General features: G+C 53.9%; 1 protein-coding gene and 1 pseudogene across 2 annotated transcripts in view; one reads left to right on the forward strand and one right to left on the reverse strand.

The window, feature by feature from the left end:
* The window catches only part of SEPT9 (septin 9), a 180,701-nt gene extending 172,573 nt beyond the window's left edge, over positions 1–8,128 (reverse strand). Inside the window, exon 1 of the mRNA XM_018063712.1 lies at positions 8,025–8,128. Within this exon, the coding sequence (XP_017919201.1) occupies positions 8,025–8,043 (19 nt within the window). The 5' untranslated portion in view covers positions 8,044–8,128. The remainder of the gene's footprint in view (positions 1–8,024) is intronic.
* Positions 10,802–11,436, forward strand: LOC106503211 (annotated as a pseudogene). The gene has a single exon (XR_001919651.1). The product of XR_001919651.1 is annotated as a 60S ribosomal protein L15 pseudogene (transcript).

An 18,082-nucleotide genomic window follows, 5' to 3' on the forward strand; every position in this document is an offset into this window, starting at 1 on the left:
GGGCATTCAGGCTGGCCCAAGGAAGCAAGGAAACCCCTCCTGCACCCCGTAGGGGCCAAAGAAGAGAAGGAGAGGAGAGGTGGGGGGCCAGGGGGAGCAGCTGGCATCATATGCCAGCCAGAGACAGGAATCGCAGACTGTAGGCAACAGGGCAGATCTTTTAAAGGCCAAGTAAACCCTGGGACTTGTCAGCGGCTAAAAGCAGGCTGATAGTTGGGGCAAATGGCATTTTCTGTTCATTAAAACTCTGAATAACTGCTGGGTTGAGAACACTTGTTTGGAACTTCTCTGGCAGCTCAATGGTATAAAGAATTCACCTGCCAATGCAGGCTCGATCCCTGCACTGGGAAGATCCCTCATGCCTCAGAGCATCTAAGCCTATGCAACTACTGAACCCACGTGCCCCGACCGCTGAAGCCCCAGCACCCTAGAGCCCCTGCCTCGCAGCAAGAGAAGGCACCGCAATGAGAAGCCTGCATGCCTAGAGAAAAGCCTGTGCGGCAGCGAAAATCCAGCACAGCCAAAAATAAATAAAGAAAACTGTATAAAGAAAAGAACACTTGTTTGGTTTCTGGAGCCATCCCAGGAATGCTGGAGAAGGGGATCATCTTGGGCAGTATTTTATTAAATTAATTGCCTCCAAAAATTTCCAGTATCCAGCCAGTCCGTGTCTCACAGCTGTAAGCACGGCTACTGTTAACATCTCCAGCTCAGCACAGCATTCTCGGTTGAGGGTCACGGACGCCCACCACCAAGGAAAAACGCCAGCATCCGCACACCATTTAAGAGCTCTGGCAAGAGGATGGCTAAGCAAATTCAGCAACACCCACTCTGAAGAGCCATTCAAACTGTAATTAGGGGATCCATGCTTGGGATCTGATTTTCATGTGAAAAGAGCAGAATTAAAGATGATCTGTACAGAGAATATGCAACTCTATGAAAAAACATTATATCCCTTTGGTAGTTAAATCAAACAATACAACCCGTGCGTGTGGAAACAAGTCCAAAGGGAACACAATAAACAACGTTGTAACCGATGGGATTGGAGAATCTGTCCTTTTAATTTCCTGTTCGCATTGTTTGGTAACAAGTAACGAACAAGATCACCTGGGGCTTCCCAGGTGGCTCAGTGGTAAAGAATCCGCCTACCAATGCAAGAGATGCCAGAGTCGTGGCTTCCATCCCTGGGTCAGGAAGATTCCCCCGGAGTAGGAAATGGCAACCCACTCCAGTGTTCTTGCCTGGAAAATCCTGTGGGCAGAGAAGCCTGGCAGGCTACAGACCATGGGGTCGCAAAGAGTTCGACACGGCTGAGTGACTGAGCTTCACCACATGAACAAAACGAACAACTAAAGAAAACAAGGCAAGAGAGAAGAGATACAGTGTCTTTTACAAAGTTTTCCTTTTAAAAGTAAAGTAAGGCACAGTCTTGGCAGCTAGAGCATCAGTCCCCAGGGACCAGGAAAACACTGCCACCAGGAAGATCCGCTCCCCACGGCTCAGTTTGTTCAACACCCCTTGGAGCCCCTGACATGGACTGGAAGCCTACCTCCCCTACTCTGGCCCCCACGACACTCCACTATGTGCCCCTATGTGCATGCGGCTGTCATTCCACCAGCTGACATTGTCCCCACAACGTCTACACTGGGTAACCTCTGCACAAAAACCCAACACCTGCGCCGGGGCCCTGCAACTAGGGTCCAAGTCACCTGTCCGCTAGTGAGGTTTGCAAACCACCCCCGACAGCCCTCCAGGTTGATTAGCCCAGTCCTTCAGCTGGAAGATGACAGGGGTTGCGTTTAACCCACTTCCAAGTGGCTTTGGGTTACAGGAGCCTTACTCCCCAGCTGAGCCCCGATCCTGGTGGAAACAGGAGGCACAGTCCAGGGGAGGGCTGTGAAAGCCCCAGGATGTGGATCAGATTGATCGACAGGACAAGCCCGAGGCAGCCTGCCAAGCTCGCCTCTGCCCAGGTCTGCCCAGCCCCTCCTGGTAACCATGTTTGTGGGAGTGATCCCCAGCCAGGCTGCCCCAACACGCCTGGCCCAGCCGGGACAAGGGGCCCAGGCACACTCTCAGGGAGGTCTAGGGTGGACGCAGCCAGTCCCTGGTTCCCAGGTACAACCTTGAGAGGCCCAGCAGGGCCCAGTCACAGCCCAGGCTTCACGGTACACCTACCCTTTAAGAGTTCTGGGGGGAGCAAGGCCTCCCCAGGAACCAGAAAGAAGGCAAGGTCACCCCCATCTCTCATGGTGATCCCTCCTGCCTCGGTCCGGCCTCTGAAACCCTGGGCCGGGGAGGGCACTCCTTCCTGGGGAGGGGGTTGATATGGCCCTTCTCACCCCACCCAGCACTTCCAGGGACCCTTGGGAAGCTGGGGGCCACACATGCAGGCTGGAGCGGCCATCCAGGGTTCCTCTCCCCCGTCACAAAGCCAGCATTGCTCAGAGGATGACCAGGACTCGAGCTCCGTCCAGAGAGGGCGGGCAGCCGGCTGCCCTGTGCGCTAGGATCATCTTCCTCTCCCCCGTCCTATCTCAGAGGCTTGCAGGCTGCCAACAGTCACGCTTCGCAGAACCAGGTCAGATTAGGCCCGGAACAAAGCTCGGTTGTTGCAAGGCTTCCAAGAGGCCACTGACAGCAGGACGCCCGGAGCCGCCTCCCCCTCCCCCGGGCAGCGCCTCAATGCCCCCCCTTCACGTGGGCTGCAAATGGACCGGCCCCCAGGGTGGGGACAGGGAGATAAGGCAGGGAGAAACTGGGCTGGGAGCAGAAGGCCACAGTCAACCCAGAAGACCTGAGGCCAGGACGCCCTTCCAGAGCGGTGCTGAAAGTCACCAGCCTGCAGGAAGGAGCCAGCCGTCAGGGACACCCGGCCGACTCTTCTAGGAAGAATAACTGAACCTACAGGGAGGCTCAAAACAGGCCAGGAACTTGCAAAATGGGCACCCCCCGCTCAGCCCAGCTGCTCCAGCAAAACCATGGGTACTTTGCCTCTCAACAGAGTTTCTGGGCCCAGTTACAGCTGCCCAACAGGGAAGGGGCAGGCTGACTAGCTACCGGCCTCAGGGATCCTTCAGTTCTCCTGTCAAACTCAGGGACCCATGGGCCCAGGCCTGACCTCAGGACCCCTGGCCCCAGAGGCCTGTAACCAGCAGGACAGGCTCCCTTCCATCAGTGCTTCTGGAAAGGCAATCTCTTGCAGCTGCCATGGGGACTCACTGGCCAAGGTCTCTGCTGGAGCACTGTGGGGTCTGTAACCTTTCGTGTAACCTTTGGGTCCCCAGGGGGCATCCCCGGCCACTCATACCCACCAATCCCCCATAAGTCCCCTGGCAGTGCCTGTGGCTGGGGTGTTCCAAAGTTACAGCTCCAGGGACTTCCCCGGTGATCTAGTGGTTAAGAATTCACCTTGCAAAGCAGGGTGTGCGGGTCTGAGCCATGATGGGGGAGCTAAGATCCCACATGCCGCAAAGCAACTAAGCCGGCAAGCCACAACTAGAGAAAGCCCACATGCCACAAGGAAGACCCAGCACAGTTAAAAAAAAAAAAAAAAAAAAAGCCACCAGCGGGATCCGCCCAGGAACTGGCGCTCAAGGCCCCGGGGGCCGGGCCCTGTGTCGCTGTGTGCTGAACCCTTCTTATCAAGTACATCTTAAGCAAACTGCAGAGCCCACACAAGGCTGCTCATGGACAAACAGCAGTGCATGCAGAAACAAGGTCCCATCCCTGCCTGGGACGGGCAGGGAGTCTCAGAGGACGGTGGCCCAAGACGCTGGGCGGAGGATGGTGGGGGGTGCCTTTTCTGGCTATTGGAGTCCCTGGTAAGATGCCCTCTGTTGACACTCACACACAGGAGCTCCGGGCACATGACCGGCCCGTCCTTCCACCTGGACGTACACTCCAGACCACTGCCCTTGAGGGGCTATCTCGTGTCCTTTCAGCACCCGGGCTCACCCAGGGGGTTTCCAGGAGGAGGGTGAGTTGTCTCAAGGTCAGGTGCATTACCCGGTGCGTGGGCACTCCGCTTTTGGAACCCCTCAGGGCAGGCTGGGGAGATGCTGACAAGCAGTGACTTTGGCAGGGGGTGGAGGTGGGCGGTGGGGGAAGAGGTGAACCCAAGGAGTGGGCAGAAAACTGCCAACAGGCTGGGGAGGGGACGGGCTGCAGGATCAGGCTCTGCCAGCTCCCCAAGGACTGGGAGGGCCTCTGGGTCCACAGGGGTCTGGGACCCTGGGCATCAGTCCAAGGGAGGCATGGACGGACCGCCTGAGGTGGCTCTTTCTCTCCGCCCAGGTCCCTGCAGGAGCCGAGCAGGCTGGGACCTGAGGAGGCAGAGGTGCGGCAGCCAGAGCGGGGCGGTGGGCAGCCAGAGCGGGGCGGAGCGGCAGCGCCAGAAGAGGAAGGAACCGGCCTTTCACCGGCGCTCCTCGCCCTCATCCCGCTCCTCGCCCTCACCCCCGGCTCCTGCTCCAGGACTTGCTCCTCTCCTCTCCTGCTCCTCTCCTCTCCGCTTCCCAGAACTCAGCTCCCCGGGCGCTGGGCGTGGGGAAGGCTGCTCACCCGGCTGATCTCTCTAACTGCAGCCTCCCGCCCTGCCCAGGCTCTGCGTAGCCAAGTGCAAGAGCTTTTCAACCTTTGATAGGCCAGGTACTGCTTCAGAGATCTCCTAAAAGTCACCAAGCATCTCCGAATAATTCCCCAAGTGCACACTGGCTGGATTTTAGTCCCCATTTCTGTGGCTCGTGGACCTCAGCTAAGCACCCTCAGCACTGAGAATTCCCAGAAGATCCAGGGCCACTGGAAGGCACAGTGGCACAGTATGCAACCGGAAGTCCCAAATTCAGGACACTGGAAAGGTTTCGACAGCAGCCCACTCTGATGCCAAAGGGCTGAGGGAGAAGCCTGGGCCACAGTCCTACTCTCCAAACCAACAGGGGCCCAGGGAGGGTGCCAGCAGCCCCCTTGGGCATCCTGGCAAAGCTGGTGACACACAGCCTCCTTGTGTGTGCTCCCTGCGAGTGATAAGGATAATGAAGCAAGTTACGGATGGCCCAGGCATTCAAGCCTTTCACGTATGAGCTCATTTCATCATTACAACAAATCAGCATTGCCCCTGTCTACCAGATGAGGCAAACGGGACACATGACGAGATGGAGGAGGTGCCAGCCTAGGATTTAATTCCGGGAGCCTGTGCTGTGAACCACTGAGCCACACTGCCCGCAGCTCTGCCTGCCTGGAACACCAAGCGAGGTGCATCCAGGAAGTGCCTGGAGCAGAACTGGAAATGCCAGACACAGAGCTGTTCCCACGCAAGCCCCTGGCATCCTGCAGCCTCAGTGGGCACTCACTCTATTCCCCACCTAGAAGGACCCTCTTTATTCTCCACCTTCTCAAAGCTGCTTATTCTCCAAGGCCCACTCAATCTCGGCTCCCCCAGAAACCTCCCCTACCCAGGGCAATCCAATAGCTTTTGGAGACTGTACCACTTGGTGGGGGATCGGGGGTGTTAACTAGCCAGGTTAACACCCTGCATCCTGCCTCCCAGGAGAATGCATCTTGCTTGCAAACAATGTCTTTCCATCATCTTTGTATCCTCAAGGCCCTGGCTGCACAGGCCCAGTGCATAATGTGGATCCAGTGAGTGTTTATCTAAGGCACTCAGGATCCCCTCAAACATATTTTTAAAATTCCTCCCTTTTCAGAGACTCGTGAGTGCTCAAGCCAGCTCTACTGAGAACATATTTGATTTTCTTCTTTCTTTTTTAGCGTTTAAACAACATTTATTATTTACTTGGCTTTAGTGCATCTTAGTTGCAGCATGTGGGATCTAGTTCCCCGACCAGGGATCGAACCCAGGCAGGCCCCCTGCTCTGGGAGCGCAGAGTCTTAGCCACTGGGCCACCAGGGAAGTCTCTCAATTTATTTCTGAGCCCACAAATAGGTCCCAAAGGAATAATCCCACTCAATCCAGGTGAAAAATAAAAGCGCTCCTGGTTGGCTGTCCTTGAATTTTTTGACACTGGGGATCCTTCACAGTTTGATGCGTTCCCTAATTTCAGGTCACTGATGCTACATGGGAGTCAGTCTGACTTTGCAATGAGAGAGGGCACCAACAGAACTGGACCCCCCTCAGAAGGGGACCAAGGGGCCACCCCGCCCCTGGGCCAGCCCCCTCCAGCCCAGCCCCATGCAATAGTAACAGGGTGACCCAGCTCGCCTTGGACCACTGCCAGGAGAAGCTGGAAGAGGTCCAAGCTCTCCCAGGCCCGTCCTCAAGGGCCCTGCCCCTTCAGGTAAACACCGGAGACAGGAAGGCCGCCTTTACAAGAGCTGGTTCCTACCCACCTGTGAACACTACTTTGAAACCTTCCTCTTTTTTTTTTTTCCTTTTTTAAAATTTGCCAGGGCAGGAGGGAGCAGGCATGGAGAAGACTCATCCAGCCTGCCTCAGAGGCCCTCTGGCATCTGTGTAGGAGGGTCTCAAAGTCCCCCCAGGAAAAGGCCAGCTCACCGGGGGGGCTGTGGTGGCCAGACTGATCAGCAGCAGGCAAAGTGTGAGGAGCCAAGGGCAAGAGCCAGCTGGTGTCCCTGGGCCACACCGGGCTACCGAACTCAGGGGAAGGGCGATGCCCACAACCACTTCAAGTATGTGGAACACATTGGGAAGAGAGGCCCAGCGCCAAACCCTCGCCTATGCCACCTGGAAGCCCCCTCCTCCTCCACGATTACATCAACGCCCCCACACTCCAGAGAGGGAGCTGTGTTCAGGATCAGTGAGGGCCATGCTGTTTGTAACAGGGGGTGAAAGTTGAAATTCTAAGCCACTGACCCGGAAGGCCATTTTAGGGGAAGTTCTGAGTAATTCTCTTTGAGATGAGTTATTCTTTATTACTCGTTTTGTTTCTGGAAAACATGGAAAGCTGGAGAAGACTGGGAAAATGTCCCAAAGGCAGAGGGATGGCCCAAAAGACTTCTTCAGCTCCAACTAAGTACCATGACTCTGTCCTCTTATCAAGAAAAATTAATTCATGAGTCCTTGGCAGAAAACTTCATGTCCGAGTAGATTAAGGGGAAGAACATGAGGAGAAATTTTGCAGGGTTAGCAGAAGGAGATGCCGTTTATAACTTGACCACTGAGGAAGACAAAGGATCCAGCCTGGATCCTTTGGGGAAAATCACAAATTAAAAAAAGGAAGGGAAAAAAGAACAGATCTAGATTCCCCTTAATAAGACCTTCAAAGCTTGTGACCTCAGCTTACCCATCCTCAAAATGGAACTTCAGAGTACCCAAGGGGAAAATGCTTAAAAAGGATCCTGAGTGCCTGGTAGGAACTGGCCAGGCCCCTTCACCTGTCAAGCCTGCTAGTGAAGCTGGGATGCCAGCAAACCAAAGGCATCCTGACACCCTAAAGGTGCACCCGAGTGGGCTTCAGGTGTAGCTGGAATTTCCGGTGCTCCACTGGGTAGAGGAATAACAGGAATCCACCTGAAGAAAGGATGCTAAGACCTGGACCACCAGTCTTAGAAGCTGACCCCAAGGAAATCCTCCACACAGCCCCCTCCCACGCACACATACGCACGGAGAGGGACCCAGAACGCCCCTGTCAAGTCAGCGATTCTGGAGAAGGTACAAGGGGGAAGGAGGGGGAACAGGAGGGAAGGCCAGCGCAGGGCAGCGCCTCCCACAGTGGCCCCTCCAGACACCTGAGCGAGTAGCAGCCGACAGATGGGGGCAGGAGACTCTCCGCCAGGGTCAGAATCGGGGCCCAACCGTCTTGGGGGTCAGAGAGTTCGAGCACCTGGACTCCCCAGGGCACCAGGGGTCTCAGACTAGCGCGCGGGCCGAGACCCTGGAGCGGCAACGTAGAAGCAGAGGAGAAAAGTGTGGTGGGGGGGCCCAGCGTCTGCTCAGCGACCCCGATCCAGGGTGCAGCTGCGTCAGCTGGCCGGTGGGACGCCCCACACCTCAAAGCTTGCCCCGGGACCCCGACCTCCCACCCCGCTCCGGGCGCGGCGCCCACCTGTGTAAGACTTCTTCATGGTGCCGTCGCTGCCGCCGCTCCCAGCAGAGTGTGGCGGGGAGGCCGCCGGGCTCGCGCTCCCAGGTCGCTAATCCCGGGCCGGGAGTGGGAGGGGTGAGGGCCGGGAGGAGGGGTCGGGTCCGGCCCCGCCCCGCCCCGCCCCGCCCCGCGCACTCACACCTGGCGGAGCCCCGCGCCCCGCGCATCCCGACCCCCGGCCGGGAGCGCCAGCCCCGCGCCGGGTCCTGAGCTCGCCCCGGTTCGGCCCGGGCGCGGCCCCTGCACTGCAGCCCCGATGCAAGCTGTCCGAGGGTGGGGGTCGCCAAGGTGGCGACCGTCCCCAGCAGCCACACCCCCCCAGGCACGAACGGTTCCTTCCGGGGCGTCGCCCGCACTTTTCCCGTCTAGACTCTGGGCAGGGCGGGGCCTCGCCAGGTGGCAGCAGGAGGAGGGGCGCAGGGAGCGGGTGGTGGTCCTTCTGCATAGCCGGGGGGATCGGAGTCCACAGGCCAGCTAAGTGGACCGGGCAGGACCCGGCAGGCGAGGTCCCTACCGTACGTGCCCCGCTACTTTGCTGGCAATCCAGAGGGCAGACTGCTTTGACTGCTTGATGAACTGGGGCCTCAGTTACCTCATCTGTACAATGGGTACGTTGGACCAGATGATAACTTCTGTTGCATCTGAGAAATATCGAACACCTTCCCGGCAGGTACTGCGCGCGGTCAGGTACTGCGCGCGGTCAGGGCCTCGACGTCTGAGCGCAAATACGAGGGCACGCATCTTTATAGCCTGGATAGTGCAGTAAGGAGAATGTGAGTTCCTGAGCAAAACTTGTGCAGAATTCTCTCTGCTTTTGTATCCCTAAAGAAGTTTTCCATAAGAAAATTATTTTTTAATACAGAGGAGAAAGTGATGAATTTCGTCAAGCAAGTGTTGTCAGAATTTTACTGAGGTAATTCCAAAACAAGGTTTTAAAGAATGAGCAGGAATTTGCCAGGCAGCCAAGGTGTTACTGGAAGAGGGAAGGGCGTGGCGGAGCGGGAGGCGCGCGGCATCCCAGAACCTGCGGAAACAGATACGCAAGGGCCGCGCGGTCCAGGGATGAAAAAGAGAGCAGAGGAAGCGATTCCGCAAGCGCCCCCAAGCTCTCAGCTGGGGCGCGACGCTGCCTTCTCCCCGATAATCCAAAACCTGTATGGAAAACGGAGGTAGAATTAACATCACCAAAACATCCTCTTCCCTTTTCCCTCTCCTCAAAGATCCAAAAGCATTTCCATCGCCTGCTAGAGAGTAGAAAACCTGCCTAAGCAAGAATTGAGGCACACTTGATTCCACCAGATTGTTCCACCTGCTCCCCTTCTTAAGAAATCTGTACAGCCACAGGCCTGCAGGTCTGGCCACGTGACCCGTCCCACACCCTCTGGCTAGACTGATTGGACCAAAGTGGACGCTGGACTCCACCTGGGTCAACCTCCGTCTCCTTATCTGGGGACCTGGGGAGGAGGCGAGGGAGGGAAGAAGCCACAGGCCTGGAAACTGGAGATGAATTGTTAACATCTGTCCTTGGGTTCTGGGATAGCCACACACACACCCCCAAGGGCCACTTACACAGGTTCCTGAAAATTTCACTCCAGCCAAGGCAGAAGGCTGAGCTCTGTCCTGATTCTGGCCGGTAGGCATGATGATTGCACCCCCATACTGATGCCTGACCTTCCTAAGGTCCAACTGCCTATCAAGAATCTATCTAATGGGCACATTAGGGGTTGGTTGCTTCACTTACCTCAAGTCAGAAGTGCTCTGGTGCACATGCATCCTCTGAGCAGACAGATCCTGGAGTCGTCGAGGACCCTTGGGTGTTCTCTGTGTACGGTTGGCCCCTTCATACTAGCATTTCTGCCTGGGTTATAATTCACAAGCACCTGGCCACCTAGGAACAAAGACCTATGTGCTGTACTGATGCCGTGTGTGTGTGTGTGTGTGTGTGTGTGCATATGTGTGTCTGTGTGAGCACTCAGTCACTCAATCATGTTCGATTCTGTGCAACCTATGGACTGTAGCCCACCAGGCTCCTCTGTCCATTGGATTCTCCAGGCAAGAATACTGGCGTGGGTTGCCATTTCCTACTCCAGCAGATCTTCCCAGCTCAGGGATCAAACCCACATCTCTGGCATCTCCTGCATTGGCAGGCGTATTCTTCACCAGTGAGCCACGGACGGGGAATTGGTGATAGTGCACATACAAAAAAATGCCAAAAATCTGAAGGAAAGACAGGAGGAGGAATGAAGAGAAAGGAGGAGGAGAAATGAAAGCATTTTCAGGATGCATGAAGGTTAATAGTTTTAAGCATGAAATTTTAATTTTATGGACAACTCTCTTTAAAATGTATGATGTAATCACTAGCCTTCATGACCTGTTTTTCAGTCACTAAGCCAAGTCCGACTTTTTGCGACCCCATGGACTGCAGGACGCCAGGCTCCTCTGTCCTCCACTATCTCCCAGAGTTTGTTCAAATTCATGAGTAGAGTATACCAAACCTTAATCATTTTCTCGTGGCTCAAGTTCATCATAAATGACACATTTAACTGTTACAGACTCACATGTTGCTCCTTCATCATAAACACTTTCAGAGGATCTTCAGAGGCTGCCTTGCAGTAGGTATTGTACCTCTCAAGGGGAATCCACCCACTGCATCCTCACGTGAGGGTAGAGAGGGCTTAACTAGAGAAGCTTTGTGGTGCTGAATGAAAGAAGCTAATCTGAAAGGCTGCAGTCTTTCCATCAGGCAGCAGCCGTCAGGGCGAGCCGACATGGGCGCCCACCAGTACATCCAGGAGCTGTGGAGGAAGCAGCAGTCGGGCGTGATGCGCTTCCTGCTGCGGGTGCGCTGCTGGCAGTACCGCCAGCTCTCGGCGCTGCCCCGCGCCCCGCGCCCCACCCGGCCCGACAAGGCGCGCAGGCTGGGCTACAAGGCCAAGCAAGTCTATGTCATATGCCGGATCCATGTGCACCGTGGGGGCCGCAAACGCCCGTTTCCTAAGGGTGCCACCTACGGCAAGCCTGTGCACCATGGTGTCAACCAGCTCAAGTTTGCTCGAAGCCTGCAGTCGGTTGCGGAGGAGCGCGCTGGCCGCCACTGTGGGGCCCTGAGTCCTACTGGGTTGGTGAAGATTCTACGTACAAATTCTTTGAGGTTATCCTCATTGATCCACTCCATAAAGCTATTAGAAGAAACCCTGACACCCAGCGGATCACTAAAGCAGTCCACGAGCGCAGGGAGATGCAGGGGCTGACGTCTGCAGGCAGAAAGAGCCGCGGCCTGGGCAAGGGCCACAAGTGCCACCGCACTGTCCGTGGCTCTCGCCGTGCAGCATGGAGAAGGCGCAGTACTCTCCAGCTCCACCGCTACTGCTAATACACGTAATGTTTGTAAAGTTCTTACCTGATAAACAATTTAGGATGTTCTTGTCTGCTTAAAAAAAAAAAAAGAAAAGGCTGCAGAATGCATGAGTCCAGCTGTACGACTGCTGGAAGAGGCAAAGCTACAGAGACAGTGATTAGTGGTTGCCAAGAGGTCGGGGGATGAAGAGGGATTTTTAGGGCTGTACGACACTGTAGGGGTGGATACGTGGCAGGAAACATTGATCCAAACCCATGCTGTTAGGGGAAGCGCACTGATTGAAACCGCTCACCCTGGCCAGGTACCATAGTAACCATTTGCACGAGTTGTTTTATGACAGGAGATCCTGATAAGGAATACGGAACTAATAAGCCACCACCAACCGGAAGACTTCGGGAAAGGTCTAAAGGAGACACCGCGTGTCCGTCCACTTCCCAGAATCCCTCTCGCTAGCATCCATCTTGGCTGAGCGATGCGTGCGGCACAAGGAAAGACTCTGAATTAGAATGATTGGCCAAAGACCACCCGGAAACTAATCTCATCACCATAAAACCCGACATTGCGAGCCACGCGGCAGAGCAGTTCTCCTGGGTTCCCTTCCCCTCCTGCTCTCCACCCGGGCGCCCTTTCCCAATAAGATCTATTGCTCTGTCAGCACATGTGTCTCCTCGGACAATTCATTTCCGAGTGTTAGACAAGAGCCCAGTTTCAGGCCCTGGAAGGGGTCTGCCTTCCTGCAACAAGGCGATGTGTTACACCTATGTAACCCTGATGTAAACTATGGACTTAATTAATAATAATTCATTAACAATAATTGGGCTTCCCTGATAGCTCAGTTGGTAAAGAATCCGTTTGCAATGCAAGAGGCCCCAGTTCGCTTCCTGGTTGGGGAAGATCCGCTGGAGAAGGGAAAGGCTACCATTCCAGTGTTCTGGCCTGTAGAATTCCATGGACTGTATAGTCCATGGGGTTGCAGAGTTGGACGCGACTGAATAATTGATAATCAAATATCAATATTGACTCATCAGTTGTAACAAATGTACGACTCTAAAGCAATTTGTGTCATAAGAAGGGAGACCCCGAGGGGGTAGTGCATATGGGAACTCTCTGACTCATTAAATTTTTCTGTAAATCTGTTTTTTTTTTTTTTGGCTGCACTCACTGTGATGCACACAGAATTTTAGTTCCCCAAGCAGGGGAACCTGTGCCCTGCAGTGAAAGTGATGAGTCCTAACCTTTGGACCACTAGGGAGTTCCCTAAAACTGCTTTTTGAAAAAAAAAATTTTTTTAAATCTATTTTAAAAAAAGAAAAAAGTTTGTGGGTAAGGTTTTTATCTCATGGAGTGGATTTTAAATTAACATGTACGTTTTTAAGGAATTAAATTAGGTTCTTAGACTCAGAGGATTGAAAGCAGGACCAAATGAAAAAGAGGCTTTTGGACTCAGTCTTTTAGAAGGAGGACGCAGGCTGAGAAAGCTATTTAGTTGCAAACTCAGTTTTCCAAAGAAAAAGGAAGTATGACTCAGAGGACTGAGCCAAGGCTGGAAGAACAACCCCCCAGGGCGAAGTCCTTGAAGAACCCTTGTGAGGACCCATCTGCACTGATTTACAGGGCTAGAGCCTGCACCCGGAGTCTGAGCCCACACCACGATGGCTGAGACTCTCAGGATCCTGGGGTCGGGTGAGGATATTTTCCATGTGGGAGGGATGTGAGCTGTGGCCATGGGCAGCTATATCAGACTGTGTTTTCCCAAAACTGTCACAAGGGCATCTCCCAGCCCTTCCTGCTCCCTCACCTGTGAGCTGGGCATTGCGTCCCCCTGTGTCCCCTCCCTTTGCAGCTGGGAAGGCTTGTTGTTGGATTGTAACCCTTGACCTTGGGGCCCCGAGCCACTCAGTCAGGGTCTGTTCACCCAGAGACCTCTGTATGCAAGGAAGCCCAGAGCACTGGGGGTGTATGAGATATCTGTTGCCACATGACAAGTTAGCACAAACTTAGTGGCGTAAAATGACACACATTCATCATGGCACAGTTTATGTGGTCAGGAACCTGGCCACCACTTAGCTGGGTTATCAGCTTCAGAGCAGCTCCCAGACTGCAGCCAGAGCTATTGGCAGAGGCTGAGTCTCATCTGAAGGCTCAGCTGGGGATGTATCCATGTCCAAGCTCACATGGTTGTGGGCAGACTCAGCTCCTCAAAGCCTCTTAGATGGAAAACCTCAGGTTTTAGCTGACTAGATTGGAGTTTCTTGCCACAGGGGACTCCCAATGTAGCAACTTGTCCATCAAAGCCAGTAAGAAAGATGGGTCGCTCAGTCATGTCCAGCTCTTTTTGATCCCAAGGACTGTAGCACACCAGGGTTCCCTGTCCTTCACCATCTCCCTGAGTTTGTTCAAACTCATGTCCGTGGAATCGGTGATGCCATCCAACTGTCTCATCCTCTGTTGCCCCCTTCTCCTTCTGCCCTCCTCCTGCCCACAATCTTTCCCAGCATCGGGGTCTCTTCCAAGGAGTCGCCTCTTTGCAAGAAAGATGGTCGGCTGGCAAAATGAAAATCATTACAATCTCGTGATCTGTTCATGGAAGCAGCCGCCTGTGAATACCAGGAGGTAGAGTTCACTGGAAACATCTCAGAAGCCATCTGCCGTGGGGCGGTCACAGCAGCCGCTCAGGTGGGCAGTCCTGGACTTTAAGTCTTCCCAGCCCAGGTGCAGAAACATGAGCACAGAGCCTTCCTGGGGTCCCCTTACTGTACCTTCTCCCATATTCCTGCCCCAACCACGACCTCTGCTGTCTGCCTCCATTTCTGAGCTCCGCGGCTTCTGCTCACTTTTTTCTTCTCTCTCCTGTCAACTTCTTTCTGGTCCTTTCCCTGACCAATCCCCTCAGGATTCCAGGCCCAAATGGTCAGACTTGGCTTTGGCAGGCCACCTGAGGGTTACTGCTTTTGTCTCCTGACCCCAGAGGGGCTGGCTCAAGCTGGGCGGTGTGGCCATCTTTGCCTGGCCTCAGCTCAGCCCAGTGGCTCTGTCCTCTGCTTGGCTCAGCGTCTCTGCTGAGTCAGACTCTTTCTCTGACTTGTGGCTGTCCCGGAGCTTGAACTTGTCAGATGACTGGGGCCTTACTGTGTGTGTACGATTTACGGTAAAGGTGTGGCTCTCCTGACATTCTCCTGTGCAATGTGGGAGTGTATCTGCCCCCAGCTTTCCAAAAAGCGCTTGGCAGTGAAATTTAAATGACTTTATAAGTGCCCAGGTGCTTTGTCCCAGTGATTATAGTGTTTTCTCGTTGGTTGATTCAATGTATATTTCTTGATGACTCATGATGGTCCTGCCCTCTAAAGCTTATACTTCAGTAGGGGAAACAAACGTTAACCAAGGAACCAAATAAGAAGGTACAGTGAGGACTTCCCTGGTAATCCAGTGGATAAGACCCCATTACCTCCGAGGCAGGGGGTACGGGTTCGATCCCTGTTCAGGGAACTAAGATACCACATGCCACAGCTCAGCCAAAAAAATAAAAATATAAATAAAATATGTTGTATGCAGCTTACGTTTTATGAAAAAGAAGAAGGTACCGTGAGGGTGTACACTAAAAGGTTCACATCTGGGGTCTAGGGTCTGGGGGAGCTTCTTTGTAGAAGGGGAGATTGGGCTGAGATCAGAAAGATGAACAAGAGTTAACCAGGAAAAACAAAGGGGAAAGAGTCTGCAGGCAGAGAACAGCCTTGCAAAGGCCTTAGGTTGGGATGAAATATGGTCCATATAAGGAACTCAGATATGAAGATGATAACCACTCTAATAGCAGAAAGAGAAGAGGAACTAAACAGCCTCTTGATGAGGGTGAAAGGGCAGAGTGAAAAGGCTGGCTTAAAACTGAATATTCAAAAACTAAGATCATGACGTCTAGTCCCATGACTTCATGGTAAATAGAAGGGAAAAAGCAGAAGCAGTGACATCTTTTATTTTCTTGGGCTCCAGAATCACTGCAAACGGTGACTGCAGCCATGAAATTAAAAGACACTTGCTCCTTGGAAGGAGAGCTATGACAAACCTAGACAGCTTATTAAAAAGCAGAGACCTCTGCCGACAAAGGTCCATATAATCAAAGCTATGGTTTTCCCACTAGTCATGTACAGATGTGAGAGTTGAACCGTAAAGAAAGCTGAGCATTGAAGAATTGGTGCTTTGGATTTATGGTGCCAGAGAAGACTCTTGAGAGTCCCTTGGACTGCAAGGAGATCAAACCAGTCAATCCTCAAGGAAATCAGTCCTGAATGTTCATTGGAAGCAGTGATGCTGAAGCTGAAACTCCAGTACTTTGGCCACCTGATGCAAAGAACCAACTCATTGGAAAAGACCCTGATGCTAGGAAAGATTGAAGACAGAAGGAGAAGGGGGCAACAGAGGATGAGATGGTTGGAAGGCATCTCTGACTCAATCGGACATAAATTTGGGCAAACTCTGGGAGACAGTAGTTGACTGGAGCCTGGCGTGCCAAAAGCTTCGACAGGACTTAGCGACTTAACAACAACACGCCAGTCATCAGATGGGGGCAGGGAGGGCATTCATCAGCCAGGGCTGGACCTTTGAAGGACACACCTTAGAAGGCGCCTCTGAACTTTGGCCCTTGTCCCCTCAGGCTCGCCTTGCTTCCTCCTCCTCCTCCTCCTCTGCCTCTATCCCTCTGCTGCCTTGTGGGAGAAGGAGCCAGGGTGAGCTTTCTGATGGGAAAACTGCAGCCCAGGAATGAGGGAGGGGAGGGGCTGGCATCCTCGCTGACATGTCACCAGTGACTTCAGCTCAAGGGGAAGCTGGGAATCTCTGGGAAGCATCCGAAGGAAACCGCAGGCCACCCGGTGTCTTGGGTCTTGTCTTCATCACGGCCTTTCTTGTTCACTTCACTGCAAGCCCATTTACAACCGGCCCCCGACCCCCACCCCTCAACGCCCCCTCCTCCCGCCACCTCCCCCAGCCCACTCCCATGTCTTTGCTCCTGCTGTCTGCTCCACATGGAACACCCTTTCCAGGCACTCAAATTGGGTCTTTGGAACTGGATGGAGTTTCTCCTCCCCCTCCTCCCCTCCCCCACCCCTCCTCCCCTCCCCTCCCCCCTCGCCTCCCCTCCCCCACCCCTGTCCCTCCTCCCCTTCCCCACCCCTCCCCCTCCTCCTTCTCGGTGGGGCTTCTCCTCCCACAGAGCCGTTTCCTCTGCCCTTATCTCCGTAGCCTGGTGAAGCTGGAGTTATCTGGGTCCGTTGGAATCTCACAGGGAGCGAACAGCCACCTCCACTCAGGCCCCGCCCCCGGCCCATTCACTCGGAATCTCTGGGGCGGAGCTTTCTACCGGCTCCCTGGGCTGAGCCCGCCCGTCTGCTGGCGGGAAGCCAGAGGTCCGGGCTGAGGGCCCTGTGCCACAGGCTCTCAGCACGATGCCTTCCTGCGCGAGCCCAAACTTGTGTGCCTCAGCTTCCTTGTCGGCTTCGAGGGGATAAAGATGCCGGTCCTGGGCTGCCCTGGGGTTGAGGGGTGCCCCTGCATCCCCAAGTGGACGGTGAGCGAGAGGGCAGGAGCCACAGCTTCCTCGGTGCTGCGTGCAGAAGGGGAAGGGCCACCGGTGTGAACCGGGACCCAGGCGGAAAGGAAGGCCAGGTGTCTCCACTTATCATAAGAGTCTCCAGCGTACAGTTCTCGGTACAGTTCTCCAGAGTAAGTGAATGTTCATTGGCTTTCATTTAAAACATAAATAAATACAGGGCCTGCCAGACAGGGCCAGTGGGAGTGTTGGGAAAGGGCTGGCAGCCCTCAGGGGCTGCAGGTGGGCGAGGTCACAGAGGGGAGTCGGGGAGACACACGGGTCCTCACCCCATGCTCTGCCTCGCCTTGGGCAGTCCTCACATTCTAAAAGTGCCCCTCACGGGGACGTCACTGGCGGTCCACTGGTTAAGACTCTGCGCTTCCTCTGCAGGGGTGTGGGTTTGAGCCCTAGCAGGGAACTAAAGTCCTGCATGCCACATGGTGCGACCAAAAAGTTAAAAGTGTCCTTTGAGAAGTTGCCAGATAAAATACAAGCTGCCCAGTTAGGTTTGAGCTTCAGATAGGCAAAATATAATTTTTGTAGTATAAGTATATCTCATGTAGTATTTGGGATATACTGGTGCTAAAAAATGATTGTTTGTCTGAAATTAGAATTTAGCTGCACATCCTGTTGTACTTGCTATATCTGGAAACCCCATGATCTCAGTCCCCAGACCTAGACTTGTAGTCCTGGAAGGAAGGTTTGACCATCCCCCACTCGGGATTCCCAAACACCAGGCTGGGGACTGGGGCCAGCCTGTGACAAGCAAAGACCTGTCAGAGGCAAAATGAAACAAGGGAGCGCAAGGCAAAGAGGTGAGGTTCTGGGGCTTTTTTTTTTTTTTTTTTTTTTTAAGCGAAGCTGAGATGTTCAAAGGACTGGTCATTTTTTTTTTTAAAGATTTTTTATTTATTCATTTATTTATTTTTGGCCGCGCTGGGTCTTCGTTCTTGTGCACAAGCTGCCTCTGGTTGTGGCTCTTGGGAGTTGTTCTTCGTGGCAGAGGATGGGCTCTAGGCAGTCGGGCTCTGTAGTTGTGACACATGAGCTCAGTTGTCCCACAGCACGTGGGATCTTAGT

The sequence above is a fragment of the Capra hircus genome, chromosome 19 (genome assembly GCF_001704415.2).
Source record: "Capra hircus breed San Clemente chromosome 19, ASM170441v1, whole genome shotgun sequence".
In the NCBI taxonomy this organism is placed as follows: Eukaryota; Metazoa; Chordata; class Mammalia; order Artiodactyla; family Bovidae; genus Capra; species Capra hircus.